This window comes from Giraffa tippelskirchi, chromosome 4 (genome assembly GCF_054371585.1).
Source record: "Giraffa tippelskirchi isolate mGirTip1 chromosome 4, T2T-mGirTip1v1.2.pri, whole genome shotgun sequence".
Taxonomy (NCBI): domain Eukaryota; kingdom Metazoa; phylum Chordata; class Mammalia; order Artiodactyla; family Giraffidae; genus Giraffa; species Giraffa tippelskirchi.
This window is the reverse complement of record NC_137278.1, coordinates 65445656-65464839: the sequence shown is the minus strand read 5'-3', so window position 1 is coordinate 65464839 and position 19184 is coordinate 65445656. Positions and strand designations below refer to the sequence as shown.

The following is a 19184-nucleotide window of genomic DNA, read 5'->3' as shown; positions in this document are numbered from 1 at the left end:
GGAGGGACCACGTTTACTGCCGTTCTCTTCCCCTTAACCTGCTCGTTATAGAAGGAAAGGTAGGTCACAGGTGCATCTCCACTCAGATTAAGTGGCTTCACCGTGTCCATCAAAGAGGTGGAAGATGTGGAGGGAATATTTAAAAGAAATATGTGGAGTGGCTGAGGGTCTGCATTAGGCAGAATTTGAAAGAGCCCACCGTGCAGTGTGAGGGTTTCCAGTCTTTCCTTCAGAGCTGGTGGTCTCCCTGTTCAGAAGTTCATCAGCTTCCCATGGAAGGTCCTGGAGTACTATGTGAGCATGTCAGGATGCTGAATGCAGTCGGATCTGTTGTGCGCTTGGAGAAAGGCCACCAGAGAAGGTCAGACCCAGGCCTGAATTGAGCCTGTCTCACTATTGCTGGGAGTTTAATTTTCCTCCCTAACCTTGAATTCCCTAATGCTTTAACGATTACAGTGTATACAGAGCATATGCCATAGCAAGAACTCTATTTGTTGTTGTTTAGTCACTCAGTTGTATCTGACTCGTTGTGACCCCATGGACTACAGCACACCAGGCTTCCCTGTCCTTCACTAACTCCCGGAATGAACATTCTTTAATTATTGTTACCATTTCTAAAAAGCTTCAGAGAACTTCCACAATGCCTAGAAGGCTTACTAGCAGCAGGTCTTTCCTCTGCACCTATAAAATCATTTACTTTTAGAACTTCAAGCGACTCCAGAAATGGGGAGTTGCTCTCTCATTGTTTCATTAAATTCCTTCACCATATGAGGCTCAGAGAGATGAGGGAGCCCACTGCGAGTCCAGGAACACCCAGGGCAGGAATCTACCCTGTCAAGCCTGATGGTGTACACCTCTCCGTACCCCGTGGGCCAGGCCATTTCAGCCACAGAAGTGTGTGTGCCCCACCCCTCGTGCACTGACAGCAGAACCAGAGCAGAAGGGCGGGCTTGTGGGCATACTCCAGAAGCCGGCAGAGTTTGGGGCCAGCTGACCCGCCACCATCCTCCATTCTGCGAGGGAGCAGAGGACTGACGGAGCTCGATGATGCTCTGCAGGGACTTCTCAAACAGTAGTTCGTTCTCGTGCACATCCTGTTGTTGCTGTCCTCGTCCACCTTGTTTTCTTGTGAGAACAGATTAAAAACAAGTAGAGGCATAGGAAAAGGTTGTTTTTTGTTTTTTCTTTACTTATGTGGAAAGATTAGGTTAGCCACACAGGATGGGCTTCCCAGGTGGCACTAGTAGTAAAGAATTTGTCTGCCAATATAGGACATGCAAGACAGGGGTTCAGTCCTGAGTTGGAAAGATCCCTTGGAAAAGGACCCACTCCAGTATTCTTATCAGGAGAATCCTATGGACAGAGGAGCCTGGCAGGCTACAGTCCATGGGGTCACAAAGAGTCAGACACGAGTGAACACGAACACACACATGCACACACACACAGAATATTACCTGTTCAAATAGTTTCCTAGGAACTTGCTTATTGTCATTTGAGTGTATACCTGAGCCATAATTGCAGAATATTTACAGAAGTCTCTTAGAATATGGAAATCAAATCACATATATGGCATTACTATTATGCACTTTATGTAAAACATAAGAGAGGGTAATTTTTGGATATCAGATAAGCCATGGTTATGAGTTTCTCTTGAAATGATGTATCCTTCCTCCACCCATCCCTACCACCCCCGACAAAAACATGAAAGCCTTTTCTTGTATTTTTCCCCTTTTTACACGAAAGTTGATATTCTGTACACTCTGTATGCTTTGCTTTTTCTGCATAGCCCATCATCTTGGAGCACTTTTCCTAGAACCTGTCCCCTTTCTTTATCATGCCTGCCTGGGAGCCTGTTTGCCCCATTTGCAGACACCATTGGATGACCATCCTTGATGATTGAAATAAATAAACCAGATGCATTCATACACATTTACAAGTTAAGGACCTTCTCAATAAGAATTTGAATTATATAATTACTGTTGACATAATTACAGACACGGCGATAAATAACCTTACATGTATATCATTTCCTAAAAGTGTAAAACTATATGTAGGATAAATTCTGCCAAGTGGAATCATAAAGTCAAAAGGCACACACGTTTGTGGTTCCGGTGGGTACTGCCTGTGCCTTCTGTAGGAGCTGTAAGCCGTTCGTCCCGTCAGCAGTGAGTCAGCTCACTTGCATAGCCATCATGAAGCTTCCATTTTTGCCAAATGAGAGAAGACAAATTACAGTATCTCCATGTAGCATCTTCTCATAAGACTCATTTTCTTCTTGTTCCCCAAAGCTTTTTGTTGAAATTTGGCTGTTATCTTCTTTGGCATCAGTTTTTTTTTTTCCCCAACTACGTTGAATGTGGCATTTTTGTTTTTCAAGTTGGAATACTCTGTTGTGGGAGCTCTTAGAGGTGATATGAGTGTATTGTTTCCAGCAGCAACATCACATAGCAATGGAAAAGGTGTTTTCAAAATGAGTTGTTCTTAGCAGTTTCTCATATGTGATAAAGAACACCTTCTATACCACGCAGGAGCAAATTAGGTATTTATTTTTGGTGGTATGTGAAGGTGTACCATGTGTTTCTGTACCAGCTTCACCCGCCGGGCCACCTCCAAGGACCTTTCCTGACCAGGGCTCCTGTCACTGTGAAGGGGGGACAGTGTATAGAGGGAACGAGTGGTGGGGGTGGTAGCACAGAGGCCCAGCTCTGGCCCGGCTCATCTCCCGGTGGTTCCGCAGGTGCGGCAGCTGCAGGAAGACGCGGCCCGCCTCCAGGCAGCCTACGCGGGCGACAAGGCCGACGATATCCAGAAACGGGAGAACGAGGTGCTGGAAGCCTGGAAGGCCCTGCTGGACGCCTGCGAAGGCCGCAGGGTGCGGCTGGTGGACACGGGAGACAAGTTCCGTTTCTTCAGCATGGTGCGCGACCTCATGCTATGGATGGAGGATGTCATCCGGCAGATCGAAGCCCAGGAGAAGCCCCGGTAACGCTGCCTGCCTCCCTGACCAGGGCCTTGCCCCAGAGCTTCTGGGCCAGAGGAGGGGCGGGAAAGGGCCTGGGGGCAGATGGGGCGCCGCCGTTTCATTCTGCACACAGTTGTCAGGGAGGGAGGAGTCCAGTGTCATCAGGAGCCCTGTGGAGCCCTCCCTAGTTCTCCCTCACCCTGTCCCCAGGGTCCACACTCACCCAGGCCCTCCCACCCTCGTTTGTGGGCCTCATGCTTCACAGCAGCCTTGGATCTTGGGTCTGATTAGTGAATGTTACCTCTGAAACAAGATGGCTTTTCTGTGTCTGTTAGGTTAAAAGAATACTCTGTCCCTTCTTACGCACATTACTAAAGGTGCCTCTGACCCTCGACATCTGCTCTAATGGGGTCCTGGGATAGTGTTTGTCCTATGTCTTCTCTTTGGCCATGTTTCATGCAGAGCAGTGCAAAGAAGCTCATAGGTGAACAGGCAGGCACGTCCACAACCTCCCGTTCACCCCTGCCGGCTCCAGCCCCCACCGTAATTGAGAAAGGGACTGTGCCCCAAGAGGAGAAATATGGTTATTACATGTATGAAGCAGTTAACGTTTCCTTTGGTCATGACTTCCCAGTCAGTAGGTTTTGATGGATGAGAAGTCTTCATGGCGTCATTGATTTCTTAGCTGGTTTCTGCTCTGTGTTTTCATGTCTAAATAAGGAGACAGTATTTACTGCTCTTTGAAACACATCCTGAACCTTTGGCAGCTCAGTAGGGCATGATCGGGGATGCCTGTTACTCCTTTGAACCTTCTTGAAGAGGATGAACTGGATTTTAAAGTAGAAGTTTGAACAGAGATCCAGTGGTTTTTCTGGTCTCCGTTGAGAAGAATGAGTATAGCACAAACACATGCAAAGAAAAGTGGGCCTGAAATAGTCCTCCTTTATGCTGCAGCTCTGTGACCCAACCCGGGCTCAGACTGTGAATCAGACACCGTGCTGTCAGTTTCCGTCATAGTAATTACGTGTTTAGAAACCTGCACGAGCATTTGAAAAGGTAGGTCTCATAAAGAAAGTATTATTTGTATAATTTTAGGGATGTGTCATCTGTTGAACTATTGATGAATAATCATCAAGGTATCAAAGCTGAAATCGACGCTCGTAATGACAGTTTTACGACCTGCATTGAACTGGGGAAATCCCTGCTGGCAAGGAAGCACTACGCATCTGAGGAGGTATGTGCTGCTTTGCTTCGGGGCCCAGGGGTGAGTGCAGCTGGTGTTCAGATGTAGAATGCCTCTCTTGGGTGTGTATGTACGTATTGTACGTATATATGTGTATGCATATATATTTACACACACAGAGAAATCTGTTTGCATTCATACATACATAAGCACATGCTTACGTGTATTTCAAAACTACTTGCTTCTTTCTTGTGTGTTAGAATAAGGCACTTAGGCAAGACTGTAGGTCTAAAATCAATCAATTTGTGGCCCAGAAGACAAATTCTCAAGGACCATGGCTGAGGGTTCATCCACTCTCACCTCCTCCATCGGTCCTCCGCATGGGTGACACCCCTTCTCTGTCTCCTGTGCCCTAGATCAGTTTGCTCTTTAGTGTATGGTCGCTAAGTCAAGTTAGGATGCTGGTGATATGGAGGTAAGTGGCTGTCATCGTGAGGCCCCCTCTTAGGGCTCAGACGTGCCCTCAGAGAGCTTGGGGGTTGGCCCTCTCACTGCCCCTCTCTTCCTGCATGTGTGCAACCTGGGAGCCCCGGAGTCTGGAGACGGCCTGATACGTTGTTGGCCACCTCACAACAGAGCAGCTTTGGGTGGCGCTTGGCCTTCCTCCCAGCCCCCTCTGGAAGGAACATCTCCATGCTTTTCTCTCCTCTCCTGGCACACAGATGGATTGAGTGGTCCTCAGATCTTTCCTGCCTTAGTGGTGATCTCTGTATAAAATGTGTTTTTCTTACATAAAGTGGCCCATCAAGGGACGGACTAGGGGGATGTGGTCCAGTCTATTAAGATGTCCCTGGGGTCCTTCTTTTCTCACAGATCAAGGAGAAGTTACTGCAGTTGACGGAAAAGAGAAAAGAAATGATTGACAAGTGGGAAGACCGATGGGAGTGGTTAAGACTGAGTAAGGATATACAGAATCTCTCTGCTCTTTCTGGGTCCGCACTGAAAGCGAGCGAGTTTATTTACCTGCTTTAATCGGTTTGATACAGTGTTATCTCTTACTGATTTTTGGAGCCTTTCTGAATGCTTGCTTTTTAATATCTTATTTAACTCTTTCATGCTAATAAGTATTTTTAAGTGGTTCCCTGTGTCACCTTCACTATCTTTCATTCCCATGATTGACCTCAGTGCTATGAGTGGTGTCTAGGTGTGTAGGAACAGCATGGGGACCACAGGATGTGCATCCCTCTGGGGAAGTGCAGCAGAGAGACCCCCACCCCCTAGTTATCTTTAGGAAGAATTGTTACTGCAGAGTCAAGAAGATGGAAAGTTGGCTTGGTTAGGTCTTAATGAAAGCTAACAATGATAAAGAATTTTCAGTGAAGCAGGCATTATTCTAAGTATTCTATATGTTTTTTCATTATTTACTTTCCACAATAATCTTCTGAGGTAGGTTCTGTTTTTAGCCTCTTTTTATAAGAGAATATGTGAGCTAACAGAATTTATAACATACGGTATTGGGAGTAGTATTTATGAACACCAAAGGTAGTCCAACTGAAGCATCATTTACCGTATTTACCATATTCTGCCATTCTGTGCTTGGGGCTCCAGGCTCTGTCCTTACAGGCTTATTCTTAGGTACCAGAAGTGCTTTCTAGAAGCAGAATCTGAGGGTCCTTTTCTAAAAAATGTTAGGCTTCATTTCTTGAGCACCTCTGCTCAAGAAGTCCCACTCTTGACCATTCTCTGGGTGAGAATTTGGTCTGTTAATTTTGCCCATTCTCTGGGCAGGTTTATTTCAGTTCAGCAAAGCCCAGGGTACACCCCGCACTGTGAACTAGGCACCAGGTTGTGTGCTCAGCAATCCTAATGAGGTGAAAAGTCCCTCATGTGGTGCAATGTTGGGGGCCACCAGGGTGACACTGATGCTGCCCGCAGTCTTTTTCTTACCTGAATGGCCCCAAGCACTGCTGCTTAATGTGTAATGAAAGTGCCAGCCAGCCATAGCGCAGACAGAGCAGGATCTGATCTGCCTTCTCACAGTGCAATAGGTGGAGGTCACACTGTGTTTTCTCGAGTGGAGGACAGAAGAAATGAAGCAGAAGCCTTTTGGCCCATACCATCCCCACTTTGTGTAGGGCTTCCAGACCCTTCCCTCCCTTTCAACCCCCAAAGTAAAACATAGCACTTCCAACCCAGAAAGTGTGATTGGTGAATGGTTGGTTGCTCCATGAGGGTCGTCTGGTTGGACATAGGTTGTGAATTCCTGCAGGGCTCCAAGGCTTACTTCACTGTAAGGCTGAGTGAGCAGAGCATATATTCTGGTCCTACATGGTCTTGTGGCAGCCACTGGTCTCATGGGGCTCTTTAGAACCTGTACTGTGCTGGTCCAAATTGAGATGTGCTCCAAGTATAAAATTTCAAATACGAAAGAAGACGTAACACAGCTTAGTAATTCTTTTTTTTTTTTTTTACTGATTACATGTTGAAATAGCACTTTGATATATCAGGTTGTCTAAAATGTGCTTCTAAAATTAATTTCACCTGTTTTTAATGTGGCTAGTAGCAGTTGCATGTGTAGCTCCCCTGATGTTTATGTGGACAGAGCAGGTCTGGACTAGACTAGGCGGCTTGTGCAGGCAGCTGCCACTAGAGGGCAGCACCACCCCCAGCTGCCCAGTCACCTGCCCACATACTCACTCTTGGCTCTCCGTGTGCAGTCTTGGAGGTCCATCAGTTCTCAAGGGATGCCAGTGTGGCCGAGGCCTGGCTGCTCGGGCAAGAGCCCTACCTGTCCAGCCGAGAGATAGGCCAGAGCGTGGACGAGGTGGAGAAGCTTATCAAGCGCCATGAGGCTTTTGAAAAGTCTGCAGCGACCTGGGACGAGAGGTTCTCTGCCCTGGAAAGACTGACGACGGTGAGTGACCCCTGGGAGCCAGGGTGCTCTGTGGTGGTTCCCGTGGGCAGCTCTCCTTCCCGCTCACCTAGACCTGGGAGCTCATGTCAGTGGTCTGTTCTTGAAAGCATGAAGGGTCTTCCTGGACTTGGTGTTTCTCCTGGTACAGGACCTGGGGAGATGGCCCAGGGCGACTGCCCCCTCAGTCACTTCCTGGGCACGGAGATTCGTGATCACTTCTGTCTGGGCATTGATTGATTGGGATTTGCTTTCCTCTTTTGATCTGTTTTTTTTTTTCCTATATCTCATAGAGGCTGTGGTTCCTAAAGAGCGTAGCCATACAGTTATCTTCAGATTTTAGAATTGGAATTCCCGTCAAGCAGGAGTAGCTTATCCTAGACCACCAGGCTCTCCCCAGTCCTGATGATCTCTTCTGCCAAAATAAAGGCTTTAGAATAGGACTTGCTCACTGGTGATCTCCCTCCCAAGACACTTGCACTGCCGGTGGAAAGCTGATTCTTTATGCTGAACAGAAATGGTGTTCCTCTTATGATTCTGGGCTTCTCAGCTATACCTGTATACTTCTGTGCTACTGTGGTACTCACATACTGCTCATGAAATGGGTTAGTTTCAGTCGGACTAGTTTGTGGCTTTTTAAAATGTGTTATTGGGGTTTAGCTAAACCCAATCCCCACCACAGCACAAGAAGCCTCATTGGGAGTTACTGCAGCTCTGACTTAATGGTGTTTGAGCTCTGATGGGAAGCCCGGCACAGACCTTCCCACTCAGCTGCTTTCTTCCTCAGTGGATTCAAGGGCTGTAGAGTTCATGTAACAATTAAAACTCAACGTCCCAGGGCCACGCACAACTCCAGGGATTCTGCCAGCCCATACAGTGGATCTGCTTCATCACACAGACCTTTGTTTCCTGTGGCTTGGGGTTGTAGCCTCAGTTCCTATGACCTTAATAAGCTTTTGCTTAGGAAGTCAGAGCTCCAGGTCGTCCTGTGTGATCCAGTGTAGAACACTCAAATAGGGCTCACCTGGAACCCTTTCCTTAAAAGAGGCAGAGTTTGGGGTTCTGCCAGACATCACGGTGTTCTTCCTCAGTTGGAGCTACTGGAAGTGCGCAGACAGCAAGAGGAAGAGGAGAGGAAGAGGCGGCCGCCCTCTCCCGAGCCGAGCACGAAGGTTTCCGAGGAGACTGAGTCCCAGCAGCAGTGGTGAGTCACAGGCAGCCCACCCACCTGCAGCCAGCTTCAGTGACAAGTGGGGTTTAAGGAGCATGTTCCTAAGCCTGTGCTGCACTGTGCCCTTGCTGTCAGTCATTCTGCAGACAACGTAGACCCCATACAGTCACATTTGAGGACACTGACTTGTCCATAGTCACGTTGCTGTGTTGGCAGAGAAAGTGGAATGTAGTCGGCACTCTCTCTGCTGTACACACACACACACACACAGAACTCCCCCAGGAGTAAATGGAAGGAGTGAACCGCCTGGATTTCAGGCCAGTGACTGCAGGGTGATGCTTTCTGAGAGTTCTGGGTGATTTCAAACAAAGGGCAGAAACGACTCTCTGTTTATGAAAGGCTGAGTATTTTGCTGTGGTTAATGCTGTGTGACAACTAATGCCACCTCTATGGGCACTGATGCCTGAGGTCTCACTCTCTATCTAGAGTCCATTTGAAACACTTGAAAGTTTTTAGAAAGAAATCCCATTATGTGAAAGAGGGCTGTTTATGTTTTTCTGAGGGAGAGGCTCTAATAAAGTTGACCTGTGTTCTCCCCCATCCTGCTTGCTCTTCTCTTTCTCCTCTTTGCTTCTTCTCTCCCCTACCTTCCCTCCTTCTCCCTTTCCTCCTCTCCTCTCCTCCATCTTCTCTTCCCCTTTTTCCCAACAGGGATACTTCAAAAGGAGAGCAAGTTTCCCAGAATGGTTTGCCGGCTGAACAGGGATCTCCACGGGTTAGTTACCGCTCTCAAACCTACCAAAACTACAAAAACTTTAATAGCAGACGGACAGCCAGTGACCAGCCGTGGTCTGGACTGTGAAGTTCGCTACTGTTTGTCAAGAACCACTCTTTCCAAATCCCGTTGGTTTGACCTTTTGGCGTCCACTTCACGCACAGTGTTAAAAATTTTACTGAATTCGTAGTCTTCCTTGGTTTCATATTTGTTTGCATTTAATTCATGTTTATTTGAGTCTTTTAACTGATGGATGCTCCATTGCCTGAAAGCAGCCTACGTAATTTTTGTTTATTTATTGTGAGCTTTTTACTTTATTAAGATGTTGCAGCAAAAGCCTTACGTGAGTAATTGAAATTAAATGAGATTACAGCAAAATGAAGAAGAAAACTAGAATCTGACAGGTATGGCACATCCAGTTGTACTAACAGGGTGCAGTCCTGCACCGTACGTAGCTCCCTTCACAGATGTTATTAACCGGCGGCAGTTCACCAGGAACTAGGAAGACTGGTGGATGAGGAGGGAGACCTCCGGTACTAAGATTAAAACCTAAGGTCAGCTATGTAACATTCCATGAAGGATGCAGTCATTTATTGAGAAACAATAGAAAAGAGTTGAAGGTGTTTTAGGTGCAGAATCTGAACGGTTTTGAGACCCTTGGATCATTTATTACCTTTTTACAAACCATTTCCTCTATTTTTTTCTGCCAAGTCCTGAGCTGAGAGTGGTAGGCTCGCTTACAGCAGTTAATACAGCTGGCCTCAGGAGTCAAGTGCCTCCACCTCTGTCTGGGTCACCATCAGTGCTGCTGGGGCGTGGATCCTGGCGGGTGAGGCAGCACTTCTCGGCATGTGGGAAGCCTGCCCAACCAGACTTCCATGCCTTTCCGTCCAGTTGATAACTTCAGGGTGTCAAACTTTAAATTTTTCCAACCAGTGGAACAAAAGCCATGCTGGTTCACCCTGATTACTTGAACGATGCACTTGGGAGACCACCCCAGGAGCTGTTGCCTGCCTTCAGGCTCCAGAAGTTCTTTAAGTGTCTCTTTAGACAGAAATTCCATTGTGTGTCTCGTATGGATCTTCCAGTTCATTTTTCATTTTCTAACGACTTTTTGTGGCACTCTCTAATAAGGGATCTTTTAGGATAGTGTTTATCAGACCACCAGCAGGGATTGAAATGTTTTATCAGAAATTCTATTCCTTAGGAATAAAAGCTAAAGAAAGAGATGATTTCCTGGTACCGATAAAGGCAAAACCAAACCAGGTCCACATTACATGAAAGCCGTGTGAGACATTCACGTACTCATTTGCCATATTTAGATGTTAGTGGAATCAGAAGACCTGTTTTGATATGTGTTCTCCATGAGTTAAGTCTAATTTGTCTTTTCATTTCATGATGCATGTCTTTTTTTTCTTTTGTCAGGATAACATCATATAGCATCTTGTTTGTTTTTTCCTTATTTCTATGTACATATCTATCTACTTGAGGCTGTAGATGGGTATATAGATAGATGCCAAGCTTCTTATGTTCTGGGAGTAGTATGCACCATTGTTGGGTCTCTGCCTTAAAACATACCAAAATTCATTTTAGAAAAAAATACTGCTTCATCTTTGGTCATTAAGGAGCCCAGTTCCTGGCTCCAAATAGTATGTGTCATTGATCTCTATGTATATATGTGATGTGTCCATATATATATGTTTAAATTTTGTATCAGTAGAACTAATACCCAATTTTATGCCTTTTGTATTCAGAAGACCAAAAAAGAAACAGAAGCCACATAAGCACAGAGAGAAGGAGTGCTATGATGTTTTTGGCGTTTGTTCTCATGCCTATTTTTATCTAGATTTTTTAATTGTAGCTTGCCAGAACAAATTTTTAGTTGTAATTGGATTGTATCAGAAGAAAAACTCTTTTCATTCTTCTGAGTTCCAGTGCAGAGACTCAAGTTAATGAACTTTTGACAACAGTGTTGCTTCGTGCACTTAGAAAACCAATCAGGCATTCCATGTGCTACTAGTTGTCATGTTGCATTTATGTTCACCTTCTGATTGAACTATCTCAGGTGTATCCAGCCACTAAAGCACTCTGGACTAATTGCTAAAGAGAAGCAATGTCGGGTGGGGGTGGGGGGATCCGCAGGTACCCACTGTTTGGTCACAGCACTATGATTTGCTTTTGATGTTTGTCTCTAGTTGCGTGTTGTCTGTTGGCATGCTTAAGCACATGTCCATTAAAATTCATTTTGTTCCTTTTATTTTCCTTGTTTTCTTGGTTAGTGATTCATTTGCATAAACATTAATTATCTCTGCATACTGGTTTGGGGTTTTCTCTTTCCTTCTAACTCTAAAGAAAAAAATTTTTGCTGCAGAATTTCCCCCAGCTGAGGCTTCCCCTGGCCTTCACCTGCCTTGGAGTCTGACCAAGTATGAGAAATTTTACCCTTTTCCCAGTGAACATTCCGCTGTCCAGGTCATTGCTGTCATTTGCAGTTTTTGAGTCAACACCTGCAGCACTAATTTTTTTTTTAACCTGGTTTCTGTCCACACTAACCCCATGTCTCCTTGGACTCACGCCTGACACAGGCCTTCCAGACCAATCTCATACTTCCTCCCCACTAGAAGTCTCTTGAAATCGCACACCAAAACAGATTAGTCAACCTTAAAGTCCACTCACATTCTTTCGACACAGGGGTGTTTTATTGTTGGTCATTGTTTCCCCTCTGTCTCTCCTTTAAAAGTGAAAGGCAAGAGAGAGATTTAAATAGCCCATTGCTTATAAGCACATGTCTGCAGGCTGTCACTTGCAAGGCCAGGATAATCACCATGCATCTCCTCGCCCATGCCTCTCTGCCCTCATGATCCTGTTTCCATATTGCTGCATGGATGAAGAGGTCTAATCCAAACACCCTTCAAGTGCCTCACCTCTGGTCCCACCCTAAACTCCGATGCTGACAGTGATAGTTTGTTTAGACAGAATATAAACTTGACTCCTGCCCCATCACTTAGGTAAGACCCAGCAGAGACATCCAGTTCCCAAGAGTTCACATATCTGATGTTCAAGCAGTGGTGGCCAGTCTCCCATTGATCCTGTTGAGGTTGTTGCTGCTAATTTGGTGTCACTTGGTTCTGGGCAGCAGTGGTGGGGGACATTATCTAATGAGCGTGCCATTGACACCTCCATGTTTGTCCGTGTACGAGGGGTGCAGGTTGTCTGTAATCCACTAAAGCGTCAGCCACACCCAGCTTTAGTAACTCGCTAATCCCACACCCTGGGTGTATCAGCCAGGGGCCCGCTACAGTTCATGGTACACAGTTGATGGCACACAGGCTGAAAGCGATAATGAATGGAGACCCTACCGCATTTCCCAAGCCGAAAAGCCTTGAGGGTTACCATAGCAATGAGCTTGGGAAGGAACAACTCCCGAAGACGACTCCAGCCTGAAGGGTCAGAGCTGCTGGAAGCCTGGCTGGCTGGGCTTCCTCGTCTCAGTGCAGCAAGGCACCGTGATCAACCAGCACGTGATGGGGAAGGCCCTGGTTCTGTCTTTGTTTGGGGGTAAATAGCTGTGTGGTGTTGAGTGACTGTGATTGGCTTTTCCAGCTCCTTTAACACAAACTACAACCCACTCACGATACAACTTCGGCAGACGTGGTTACATTGATGTTCGTTGACTTGCCTCATTTCCTTCCAGCTCTTAAGTTCCAAAGTCTAACGGGGATGGTAGACATGAAGTGCATGATTGCTGTCTTAATTCCTGCATGTGTTTATGACCACGTGTCGGGGGGTGGGCGGGGAGGGGAGCCGGAGAGCATTTTCAGAAACTGAAGGTCTTTTTTTGTCTGACTCTGGGGGAATGCCGTGTAGCTCTGATAAAGTTGTCTATCCATCTGTTTGTGAATGCCCTTTCGCTTCAACTTCCAGCCCTTCTGGTGGCGTCCTTGGTTGTAAGGTGGCTGCTGTATAACGTCCGCTCTTTCATATTTAATACGTGTGATTGTTACTGTTGTCCTTTTGTTTTAACGTAACCATAAGAGGAAATGATCTGAGTTCTATTAGAGAAAATGGATTGATCAGAGGAGCAGAGTGCAGTAAAACTCATCCTGGCATTTTCGCTTTTCTCATCTCCCCGTAAACGGGCGGGTATTAATCCACCCCCACCTTCTAATGTCCTTGGTGTCCAGCTGGCTTTGTGGGATGTGCAATGGTTTTACTGTACTGCCTCGATCTGTGCCAGGCATTTATACACAGCCACGTGTGCGAGTCAGAGCGTATGTGGTCCCCCCCAGGGCTCACAGGGTTAGCTGAATGGCCTCTCCACTGTCCCTAGATGGCAGAAACAGTGGACACCAGCGAAATGGTCAACGGCGCTGCAGAACAGAGGACGAGCTCGAAAGAGTCCAGCCCCATCCCCTCCCCTACCTCCGATCGCAAAGCCAAGACTGCTCTCCCAGCCCAGAGTGCCGCCACCTTGCCAGCCAGGACCCAGGAGACGCCCTCAGCCCAGATGGAAGGCTTCCTGAACCGGAAGCATGAGTGGGAGGCCCACAATAAGAAGGCCTCGAGCAGGTAACAGTGCAGAGGCCAGCGGTCCTGGGGAAAGTCAGCCCGTTAGAGGTGGAGGTGGACGGCTCTCAATTGAGAGGGGAGTGTGTGTTCGTGTATCTGGCTGGTTCTGTAGCTTCTTGGGCATCACCTCCTCCTTGGGAAGTGGGAGTAGAGTGCTTTTTATTCACCGAGACAAGGAAGAGTTAAATGTGTGAGAGAACAGCGAGAAGAGGCCTTAGTAGGCCTGAGAAGGAATGCCGCTGGATTGAAAGGGAGGAGTCTTCCCTAGAGTGAAGTGATTTCACTGTTATTTTCCCTCCTTGTGGGCTGTTGAAGTGCGCTGCTTGATGTGGGTTGTTTAAGTCACCTTTTCTCCTAGCAGTCTTTATACTGATTATCTCCCGATAGCCCTACTTTTATTATGTTCATTTTACAGATGAAGAAACTGAGGCTCTGGGAAGTTAAGAAAGCTCACCCTGTGTAATACCCTAGTAAATGGCACAGCTGGCACACCCTAGTAAAACTAATCTGACTCCACAGCCTGTGTGCTTAACCAGTAAACTAAACTGCCTGGGACCCACCACGTACAGTTGTACAGGTTGTACATTGTACAAGGGAATCCCATCTAAGAGCTGCCATCCACATTGAGAACAGTATAATTTATTTGTTAATACAGAAAGGTGGCAGTAAACTGTCTTCTAATAAAAGCAGTGTATTAGGGCATTTTGCCATATCCTGGGAGGAGGAAGGCTACCTGTTTATAATTCAGCCAGTGTACCATAAGTTCTCATGGCCCTGAATCTGCTTCGCTATCAGGTTGCCAGGCCACATTACAGAATGAAGCTGAGATTGAAGAGCTACTTAAGGACAGGCATGTTTCCAATAAGGAGCCTGGCCTGTACACCATTACCACAAGAGGGTACCAAACACCCACAAAAAGCTTTCTGGTCAGATCCAGGAGTCTCTTTATTTAATAGAAGAGGGCACTGTGTTTTTCTTCAAAGTCAGAGCAAAAAGTATCCTTCAAAACCTGCCATTGTAGCAAAATATAGTTTTGTCTTGGGAGTCTGCAGAGGAATTTTGTTGCATTGTTTGTTTTTAACAGAATTTAGGAGGGGCTTTTAATATAACAGGTAATTGTGCCTTGTTGTGTGGGGACCATTTTCGTATCAGACGGACTCTCAGTTCTTTAAGGGAGTGTGGTATGGAGCAAAACCTCGTGCTTTTCTTTATGGCTCAGGTCCTGGCACAATGTTTATTGTGTCATAAATAACCAAGAAATGGGTTTCTACAAAGATGCAAAGACAGCTGCTTCAGGAATCCCCTACCACAGCGAGGTCCCTGTGAGTTTGAAAGAAGCCATCTGTGAAGTGGCCCTTGATTACAAGAAGAAGAAGCACGTGTTCAAGCTCAGGTGAGAGTTGCCAGAGAGTGGGGGTGTGTGTGTTGATTTTCACTCCAGGCATTGGTTTTCTTAGATGCTGTGATCAGTTGGTTCCTCTCCTCTACTGTTTAAAAAGTTACCAACAAAGTGACAGACGGATAGGCCCACATCTCGGTTAGGATCCCCAGCGTCTCTGTGGTGAACGGCACAGCTGAAAAGGAGCTTTCATTTTTTATCAGCTGGAACTTAGTATTTCTAAGACAAGGTGAACTCATCACATCTCACAGTTTAAGTGACACTTAGAAAAATAGTTTGCCCATCGTGCAGCTAATCGAGTCCTAGGACATGCTGTTCTTCGTTCATGACTTATCTGGAGACAGATCAAGAGAGTCATTCTGGAGCCAGATGAAGACAAACAGGAAGGAGGGGGTCCCGTGCTCCCCTGACTCACCCAGTGGATGTTCCAGACGTCTCTGGAACCATCCAGTCCACATGTCTCTACCCTGTAGAACACATTCGACTCCCCACAGAGTGGATCCAAGCTCAGAAGTTCTGCTTATCCTTGGAAATGGGCAGAAAAATCAGTTTTTCTTATAAAAACATAAAAAGTGAAAATGTTAGTAGTTAGGACGATACTAATACTAATTTGATCTGTTGCTCTGGGATCTTGAAAGCTTTGGTCCTCAGTTATGGGTGTGTTTCACGCCAGCTGGACGAGGCCAAGGACCACAAATGAGAGTGATTCAAGCGGTGTGATTTCTTGAGCTCTTGGTGAGCACAGAAGGCAGGTCCAGACCTGGGACGCTTTACATACTGTAACATCTGGCACAGATAGCCAGGCTCCCTGGCTGCCTCCCTCTGTGCTTCCCTGATACAGTGTCAGAGGATTGGGATGTTGGCAGAGAGCACCTGACTCCTCTGCACCAGTAATGCCCCCTTCTTCTTGACACAGCCCTCCCAGCCAGTCCCCTCCATGTCACAGCGATGGCCTCACCAGGGCACTTTCTTTGGTTCTGAGATGTACGTAAGAAGAGAAACCTAGGAGACCTTTTCTGTGACTTTCTGTCAGTTCAGAAAGTCTGGTATGTGTTAATGTGGGCCAAATAAGCTCAGTGGCAAGATTTCAAAAGGGCTTATGACTTTCAAAGAGCTTTCTCTTGCATTCAGTTTAGGGCAGTGTTTGGTCATCCAAGTGGTCTTTGACACAACAAATCCAGGTATAGATACATTTGGAACATTTTTGATCCTTCCAGTGAGTGAAACGGGGCTTCCCAGGTGGCGTTAGTGGTAAAGAACTCACCTTAAAAAAAAAAAAAAGAACCTGCCTGCCAGGAGACTTAAGAGATGTGGATTCGATCCCTGGGTCAGGAAGATCCCCTGGAGGAATAAATGGCAACTCATTCCACTATTCTTGCTTGGAGAATCCCATGAACAGAGGAGCCTGGCGGGCTACACTCCATGGGGTCACAAAGAGTCACACACGGCTGAAGCGACTTAGCACACATGCCGTGATTGAAACACACAAGTCACTTGTGTGTATTGGCCCAATTATATGGCCTCGTGATGTCCAGGGGGGTGGCTGCTGATCCCGAGCAGGCCCCGGACACATTGAGTGATGTGCGCAGGGTTCCGACGGGCATTTCTAGTGTGATTCCTGTGGCCTGCTTGTGTCCCACAGAGGATGTGAGAGTTAAGGGTTTTTTTTTTTCTTAAGTTATATTGTGACTGACTTTCTTCTTTCAAATTACAGACTAAATGACGGCAATGAGTACCTCTTCCAAGCCAAAGATGATGTAAGTTTTTAAGATTTCTTTTTTATTCCCCCAAATATAAGTTTACAAGTGTTTGTGGCCTGATAAGCATTATATATGATGCTCTTCACATGAGTGATGACCAGCAGTGGCATCTGTCCTCTGGTCTCCACAGTCACAGACGTTGGAAGGTTTTCTCTTCTCCTGTGTCTGTCAGAGGCAGTAAATGTCATCTCATTGTTCTCTCACCCTGGCAGGAAAGCTAGCGCAGGGTCCCTTGAAGTTCATGGAGGAGAACTGTGGGTGATGCACAGGGAAGTGGTCTCCAAACTGTTGTGGAGCCCACAGCCCAGCCAGGAGCCTCCCCTCTGACTGCCTTTAACCAACCATCGCTTGGCTGTATGGTCAGCCGATGAGAAAACAACATGTGTAGGGCATTAAATTCAAAAAAAGCAACTTCTGTTAAGTTTATACAATGTGCTATATCAAATAGATTTCGATTTCAAAAAAGAAAAAGCACTTTCTAGGGTAGGACCTGACCCCCATGCTATAGGCCAGTCTTCCAGCTCGTCACATTTGTAGGACCATATACTATAGTGGGGACCTTCAGGTACTGTAAACTGAATTCTGGTGAGCGTCGAACCATGGTCACAACTGTCCTGATGAAGCAAGTGTTTGTTAGAGAGCCACTGTCCCTTTTCAGGCAGACATGCTATTCCCAAGCTTTCCAACCCACAGCAGCTCAGAAGGTCACCCAGGTGGAGTGAGAGTGGAGTGAGAGTATCTCATGTCCATCTCACTTAGTTGAGTCTCACCTGTGTCCCCCCTCCTTCGTCCAGGAGGAAATGAACACATGGATCCAGGCCATCTCCTCGGCCATCTCCTCGGATAAACACGAGGTGTCCGCCAGCACCCAGGGCACGCCAGCATCCAGCCGGGCTCAGACCCTGCCCACCAGCGTCGCCACCATCACCAGCGAGTCCAGTCCTGGCAGACGGGAGAAGGACAAAGAGAAAGACAAAGAAAAGAGGTTCAGCCTTTTTGGCAAAAAGAAGTGAACTCCTTTCTGTCACTTCCTGCCCTTCTCTTCTTAACCTTTTCAGTGAAATTCCAGCATGCAAGCTCAGAACCAACACATTACTCTCTGTGCCTAAATGTTCCTCCATGTGGTTGATTTTTGTTTCTTTTAATTTATAGAGCATTTCTCGGGGAGGGTGGGGAAAAATACAACCTAAACACTTTATCTCCAAGTTAACAAAAGTTTGAGGTGCAGAGGGAAGACCAGATTTTTTTTTAACGGAATTATATAGATTAGATCTCAATATTTAAACTGTTCCTCAATTTTGTGAGGCTGTGTTGGAAATAACCCGCCTCTAGTGCTGTTGGTATGCAAGGCAGTGGTGCTTAAACAATATTTCCTGTGCTCACTACAGGCAAAACGTACCAATGTCCCGACATCATTCTCTCCCATTTACTACCAGTGGTTACCTTGAGTCTTGACTATTAGAAGCACCCATGATGGGTCTAACCTGGATTAAACAGATTGTGTGTTATGATCTCGCTGCAGCCACAGTGCAGCCCCATTGTTAACTCTACAGACCAAGCCACTTGTACCTGGCATCACTTACTAACACACGACATGCAGCTTTTCTGCATCAACCTGGACAGCAGTTAAGAATGTCGGGATACAAGAAGGAATAGAAAACTGATACTGTTTTAAATAATCTGTAATTTCAATTTTTTTTTTTTTTTTTTTGCTGAAATACATTATATTGTATGTTTGAGATAATTCTAGTACAAAGTATAATAAAACTAGATGTATAATAAACCCTTTAAATCATTGGTAAGTGTACAAGTGGAACCGAGGCATTTACTGGACAAAGTCATGTTACCCTAATGGTTACTTGCTTGTGCGTTACCACACTGTGTTATAATTTGCTTCATTACCTTGCTCTTTGATACATAGTGTGCATTTTTCTGTCACTGTAATGATTATAATGACAAATTTTCATCTTACTGCACAATCAAAATGGCATTGATAGGAATGAACTCCAGAGACTGGGCCTGACAGGGAGGTTGGTCACTCAGGCCCGGTGCTCAGTCGTTTGACCTGTACCTCTCAACTTTTGCCCTATCTGTTAAATATATGCGATGTCATTAAATGCTTTTAAATCTAGCACAGTGGGTGACTGTTGTTTTTCCTCTCCTTGCGTGCATGCCATGTAGGGAAATAGCAAACGGGAAACATGAGACTGTCCATCTGGGTTCCTGTTGCACATTCTTGTGTATGTCTGGTGTCCCAGCTTTGAAAAATCACAAGAAACAGAGCAATAGATATGGAATGTTTTGTAGCCATACATCCAGATTTCATCTTTTATTTATGAAAATGTTATCAGAAAGCTCGCCAAACCTGAGCTCTGAAACAAGGGTTCAAAAACATTTTCAGTAAATAGAGATAAGTAGGTATTTTAGGCTTTGTAGGCCATACTCTGTTGAAAC

General features: G+C 46.0%; 1 protein-coding gene across 6 annotated transcripts in view; it reads left to right on the top strand.

The window, feature by feature from the left end:
* Nucleotides 1-18861, top strand: part of SPTBN1 (spectrin beta, non-erythrocytic 1) — a 206786-nt gene extending 187925 nt beyond the window's left edge. For 5 of the 6 annotated variants that reach the window (XM_081589621.1, XM_081589622.1, XM_081589623.1 and 2 more), the window contains 10 exons: nt 2738-2982; nt 4058-4196; nt 5019-5103; nt 6863-7059; nt 8148-8260; nt 8939-9002; nt 13333-13571; nt 14791-14964; nt 16685-16727; nt 17525-18861. In XM_081589621.1, the coding sequence (XP_081445747.1) occupies nt 2738-2982; nt 4058-4196; nt 5019-5103; nt 6863-7059; nt 8148-8260; nt 8939-9002; nt 13333-13571; nt 14791-14964; nt 16685-16727; nt 17525-17743 (1518 nt within the window). In that variant the 3' untranslated portion in view covers nt 17744-18861. Of the gene's footprint in view, nt 1-2690; nt 2983-4057; nt 4197-5018; nt 5104-6862; nt 7060-8147; nt 8261-8938; nt 9003-13332; nt 13572-14790; nt 14965-16684; nt 16728-17524 lie in introns of all 6 variants that reach the window. The other variant, XM_081589620.1, reaches the window with a different exon arrangement.
* The last annotated feature ends 323 nt before the right edge of the window (nt 18862-19184 follow it).